Source organism: Centruroides sculpturatus, unplaced genomic scaffold, assembly GCF_000671375.1.
Source record: "Centruroides sculpturatus isolate CEXI.00-Female unplaced genomic scaffold, Cexi_2.0 scaffold399, whole genome shotgun sequence".
NCBI lineage: Eukaryota > Metazoa > Arthropoda > Arachnida > Scorpiones > Buthidae > Centruroides > Centruroides sculpturatus.
The window spans coordinates 633460-639963 of NW_019384665.1; the positions used below are offsets into that span (position 1 = coordinate 633460).

Consider the following 6504-nt stretch of genomic DNA (forward strand, 5'->3'; position numbering starts at 1 on the left):
CAGTTATATATTTTAAAAAGCTTTATGATGGCAATAAAAATCTGGCTTTAAAATTGTAAAATAATAATTTTTAATAAGTTTCCAATCCGAAATCATTACTTTTATTAGAAAAAATAAGTAAGTAAATATTTAATTAAAAGAAAAAAAAAAAGTAAAATCCTCCTCTTAGGTATACAAAGCAAAACAATGGGGCGAATAGTACCAAAACGTCGACCTTGGACTATTTATTTTCCATTCCAAGAGCGGAATATAATCAGTTTACGACTGAGTTTTAGAAGAAAACGGAACTAAACTATATACACTATCTTTAAAACATGTTAACGGTCGTGTTTGACAAATCCTTAACTACATTCAGTTAATACTTTTTAATTTTTTTTAAAAAAATAACGCTAAAACAGCGCATCGATCAGGACAAACTTTCTCCTCTTTCTATTTCGTGCACATGCTTCAGTCATATTAAAAATATATATGTAATATATATATATACATACATATATATATATTATTGTAATGCATAACAGAATGCCCTCGGTATATAAAATTATCAAACCAATAATTTTTGTTAACTATGGTATGTAGAAAACATGCTACTGTCAGCCATACTTGTTATTGGTCTCCTCTTCAGCGGAAGCGATACTTTGTGATCCTTTCGGCGCAGTAAGGGACTGCTTCTTCTGTCGTATACCTTCTGTTTCAGCACAGATCTCACTTTAAGATTCGGTTCGGAAGCTAGACAATAGACCAACAGAACACAGTGCAAGCACATTCTCTGTTACTAGCAAAGTTAATCAACACAAAACAATATTTAAATTATAAATGAAAAAACACACTCTTAAAAAACCACTTTCATGCTTTAAATTGTTAGTGTTAATAGCCTAGGGGAGACAAAACAAATTCAAGCTAACTCAAAATGCTGTTTTACCATTAAAAACAGAACTATAGTTTTAATATACATAAGTATTTAATATTATTTTTAAAAGCCTAATTTTGTTTGCGTTCGTTTGTTTTCTCTCTGAACTTACCAGTTTTTCTTAATGGAGGAAAATCATCTTCGTATTTACCCAACAAGGGATGCCTAGTGCAGAGAAGAAAATACAAGTATTAGAAGTTATACATTAAAAAATTTTTATTATTAGCAAATTTAAAATTAAAAAAATATATATATGTAGTTTTTCCGTCTACATCCTAGCTACAGTAAAAGTAATGTTGATCACGCAATGTAAGACGCCCACGTATTCACCTTGGTAATCCAAGGTCGAGTTTGCGTGACAACATTGGCAGTTGACGTGACAGATTTAGAAACAGTGAATTACGAGTCTTTCTCCCCCTTTCATTATTATTACTACTTTCATAATGACGTTTTCGAACCGAAAGATTACAAAATATCGAATTTGTACTTTTTTCTCGTTACTTTTATTTAATATTAATTCGACATTTTGCAAACACTTTCCCCTAAAAAAAGATTAATACAAAATACGTTAGAATAAATAAAGAAAATGCATAAAAAAGAATTCAAAACAGTTCTCCCCAATAAATAAGTGCACTAAATCTTTTGATTATTAACTTACCAATTTCTTAAAGTGGTTGGAGAATTGGCTGAATTAGCAGCAGCTTCCCTATGCTTTTTATTCAGAACAAACTCTTGTAATTTCTGTTTAACTTCGGAAGACGCAATTGCACCTAGATCAGGGAGAAACAATAATGTACTCTGATAAATCACATTGAAAACTAACTAAATGGTAACTTTTAAATAAAACGAAATCAGCCACATACTCTGCTCGTGTTTCTCCTTTTTCTTCAACTGTTCGATTCTCTCCTTATCTCTACGTTCTTTTTCAATTTTCTGCTCTTCTTCCAATCTCTTTTGATGTTCTAGGTATTCCTAAATAAGGATATATAAATGTATATAAATAATGAATTTTCATCTTATTTTCATAAAATTTTATTATATATGTAAGCAATCACTTTTATTCTCTCCTGCATTTGTTTCTCGTGATGCTCGGCTAGTTGTTGTTGTTGTTGATGGAAGTGCTGTAGGAGGAGTTGCTGCTGCAATTGTTGTTGTTGTTTCAATTGTAGCAGCTGCTGTTGGAATTTCAAATGCTGTTCCTGTAGCGCCGGATTTATGCTATTCGTCATATCTCCGTCGATAATGGTAGCTCCGTCATAAGCGGATCCTAAATCTATAAATTAATCCCTTTTTAATGTCGGCTAGAAGAGGTCAACTGAAAGTCGAATCCTCTTATACGATCTGCAAGCTGGTAATTAAATATGACTAATTCTGAAAAATCAATTATCTTACGAAAGAGGAAAGCGAATTTAATTTTCCAGAGTATAATATTACATCCGCAGTAAGGCTGAGACATATTTCGTTACGTTAAAAATTATATAGAAATTACTGAGCAGAATTTGCGATTTAATTTTCTGAAAACAAAGAAAAAATTTACCTGTTCTTTGAAGTTGCGAATATCGAGCATTAATTTCCATACTATTATGCGAATTCAAATTTTCTGTTTAAAAAGAAAACAACAAAAAATAAGGTTTATACAACTCAATAAAATGCATTTAATAAACAATTCATACATAAAATATACTTAAAAACATTTAATCAGTGAAACTGTCAATATCTAAAATTTTACAGATACACTTATTCAACTTGTAGTAAATTAATGTAATACGATAATCTATTCAGTTGATACGATTTTTTGGCGCAATAAATAAAACCTTTTTTCAAATTTAATAAGACAGTAAAACAGGATTTTATTACCCAAAAAACCGTCATTAATTACAAGCATTGAACTTTAACGAAGGTAATTATAAACATAAAAACCAAACTCTTACAGTTAGCACAACGCACATTAATTGACTTTTTCTTCCTATTTTAAGACCCGTTATAGTGAATGAACACGTTGATTTATCAACGTGTTCATTCACTATTCATTCATTAAAATGAATTACGTAGAAGGCGTGAAAACAATGAGAATAAATTAACGTATAATTGAAACAATTCGATAACATTCGGTACGTGCGACTAAACGGATTTACGGGCCTCCTACTCGATAATGGTTAAAGTACGAGCAAATTTTTTATTTATTTATTTAATTATATTTAACAATTGATAAGGATTCCATCCTTACCAATGATCAAAGCCGAAACGTCTCGTCGTTACGGCGTATTTAAATAGGATGAAGTGAATAAATATCTTCCATCCGAACCGTAATAGTCGCATCTAACAACAGACCAACTCGTTCCTTAAAAATAGACATACCAATTAGGGGGAAAAAAACTATTCATGAACTACGAGACCTTGAATGTATTTATAGAAAATATCCTTCCATTACGGTACGTGATATGGCAGACGAATGTGTTTCTCAGGATTTAAATCTCAACGCGGATTTCAGATCCACAAAACTAAGATAATGGCGTTTAATCAGATTAAAATAACTGTTTTTCACAATAGAAAAGATGGCTTCACTCCACGAAGTCTTGTAAATGTCAAATGATTTCATTTTTTTTGTACAGAAATTAATTAGATCATTTTCCGACTTTAATCCACTTAAGAATCATACTTTGAAGCGATAAATTTCGTGGAGGAGGGCATAAAATAAATTTACGAATACATCTCCAGATTTGAAAGAGGAATGTGTAGCGTGGAGAAACCAGGAAGAGAGGAAAAGGAGACATAAATTTTATCAAACGACAACGATAAGTTCTGGATTCCGGTCGTTGATGGATAACAAATCAAAGTTATATATAACCAAATGTAAAAAGTATGACTCAATGAAGGCGACAAAGCGATGTCAAAGTGCGCGCGCTATTTACTATACTCTTACTATTTTCATTCAGTTGTGTTCAAAGCTGGCAAGTGGAACACAAAAGATAGTATTATCTACAGCTCCCAACATCTTAATGAGCGAGTGTTTGACGTCATTACAGCTATGTATAGATCGCACGCAGACACCGGTCGATCCAAAATACCGCCTACGTACGACGTTCAACCTCCTTTCAATGACGTCAGAATCGGTGACGAGCTTTATGACGTCATTGCCGGTCCATTCCATAATAAGTATTTTGGCACAAGTCTACAGAAATCGATAAATACATAGATCATTCGTCTCCTAAGAACTCGACTAGACACTCGACAAACACAGATGCTCTCCCGGTTAGGGAGAAAAGTCTCCCTTTTGACAGATGTCGAGAAAAATAAACTACAATAAAAGAAAAAAAACGCCAATATAAAAAAAACAATAGTGGATTTTGCAAGACAATTCACTCAGTGTGTGACGCCAACACACACAACCCGGGTCAACGTCTGTGCGGATTCTGTATATATGTATAATAAATAAACTAATTAGTTTTAATAACTCAGCTCATTAACGAGAGAAATGAGTCGTCAAAATTAACAGGTGAATAAGATTTTTAAGTGGTATGCGAGTTCATTTCTATACTGTTTCGTCACATTTTAACCATTATAAAACAAGATTTTTTCTTATTAACAACTATCAGCTTTCGTTATAACCTACTAAACGTCGTTATAAACTCGTGCAAAACCGAACAGCAATCAAAACACTAGCAAAATATTTTTTTAAGCAAGCAAACTTCCTCGGTGTTAACTTTATGCTCCTTACCACAGATATCGGTTTGGTAAATTGTAATTAGCATAATTAACTTAAGGAACGAAATTCAAAACTCAGCGGTTACGAAAGCGGACAGACCAGCAGCAATGACAACTTACCCTTCCGGCAAGGGAAGACAAAATGCACGTCCGTGCCCCTGTCGATTTCCATTGTTTTGATTGAAAATACGATCCTTATCACTCAAATCGAGACGTGGCGGAAGTAAAATTGAAGGAAAACGACTTTTTTCATGGCGAAGGCTGCCAGGATGAACTGCGAGTCGCTAGCGGAAGGCCAAGCTTATAGAGTACGAAGCCAACCCGACGACAGCGCCGCCACTTTTATAAATAGAACTTTTGAGATTATTTTGCCACACCAGCCGAAAAAATCGCCTAACTGTTTACCCGTTTTATTCGTCTGATCTATAAACCTTGACACAGGCAGCTTGGCTGATGCAAAGATTAGCCAAAGTACTGCGCAAAACTTCCTCCCCTCCATTAATAATTAATACACACATTTAACTTGGCTAAAACTCTCAACCCAAACGTAACTCCTCTAAAAATTTATAAACGACAGAAAAACGTGTTGCGTATACAGGACTATTTAATTACAGATTCCTACTATACACCATTTTCCTTTATTGTGTCATATAGCATAAATATAAACGGTATTTTTACTGATATTTATATACTGAACTGGATATTTGTACACTGAACGATAAACTGATATTTATACTGTTGTACGTTTGATTAAGAGCTTTCCAAATGGACAGAGGAACTCTCAACAAAACAAATTAACAATTTATCATAGAGACCGATAACCTAAATAAGGCACGTCATCGGAAATTGATGACGAAGATGATGACATGTCGTAATCCATTACGTTTTAGAAAAAAAAGTAAAAATTCAATTAAACATTACCAAGGTTAATAAGCCATCAATCTATAAAAAAACAACTTATATAAACTCGACTGTCGTCATTTGAACGTTACAATTTTCGAACAACTTTATCTCTTATTTTTTTTTATTACGTATTTTTGATTCTCCTCCCGCTTATGATCCAAATCTTAAAATATCAGTTTAAAAATTCCTGGAAGTTCCCCTTTTAAAAATCAAATGCTTCGACTTAATTTGTTTGGATCCCAGAATAGCACAAAATCTCGTCTTATTTTTAGTAACACCAAATCTTCAAAGTGAAACACGGACAGGAGTGGTTTCACTGCAAACCTGCCTCAACTACAGGAAAAGAGTTTTCCTAAGGAGAGAGAGAGAGGAAGGGAGATATAAACGAGTTGATTTTTACGCAGGAATTTGTAGGATCTTCGATCCATCCAGAAAAACTCATCTCTGATATGACCTTGCCGTTTAAATTGGATGATGATGCGGATGATTAAATGAAATCCTATCGACGCCCTCCTTTTTTTAATGATGTTTCTATGAATTATCCAAAGAATTAAAATTTCTTACTTGAAAACTGTTTTAGAATATACATATTTTTAATTATACAAAAATAAATAATTAAAATCAACAGTGTGAAGGTTAGACGTAATTTTTTTGTTTTATATTTATGAACAAATTCTATTGCCGCTTTGTTCTTTAGTGTTTCTAAATTAACGACGTTTATAATTAATAACACGGCTTCCAAAATTACTTATGAGTAGCCCCATCTGGTAGAATAAATTCTAACTGTAGTGTTTTCATAATTTACTTAAATAATTAATAAAATGTAATATTTTATGTAGCAATTTTCTTACCTGTCGTCTTTGGCTCAGTCATTGATCTAATCAATTACAAACGCAATCATGAGGGAAGAAATTAAAACAATGGAAGCAAAACATTACAAATCTATTTCCTTTTTTGCAGAATTACATTCCTATAAAAGAAAAAAA

General features: G+C 32.7%; 1 protein-coding gene across 3 annotated transcripts in view; it reads right to left on the reverse strand.

Moving 5' to 3' along the window:
• The window catches only part of LOC111626642 (histone deacetylase 4-like), a 45918-nt gene extending 39417 nt beyond the window's left edge, over positions 1–6501 (reverse strand). Inside the window, exons 1-7 of one of the 3 annotated variants that reach the window (XM_023370090.1) lie at positions 4736–4952; positions 2448–2510; positions 1966–2183; positions 1774–1882; positions 1569–1680; positions 1023–1075; positions 604–729 (exon numbers count right to left, since the gene is read on the reverse strand). In XM_023370090.1, the coding sequence (XP_023225858.1) occupies positions 604–729; positions 1023–1075; positions 1569–1680; positions 1774–1882; positions 1966–2183; positions 2448–2510; positions 4736–4787 (733 nt within the window). In that variant the 5' untranslated portion in view covers positions 4788–4952. Of the gene's footprint in view, positions 1–603; positions 730–1022; positions 1076–1568; positions 1681–1773; positions 1883–1965; positions 2184–2447; positions 2511–4735; positions 4954–6369 lie in introns of those variants that run through there. The other 2 variants (XM_023370091.1, XM_023370092.1) reach the window with 2 other exon arrangements.
• Positions 6502–6504: the final 3 nt, after the last annotated feature.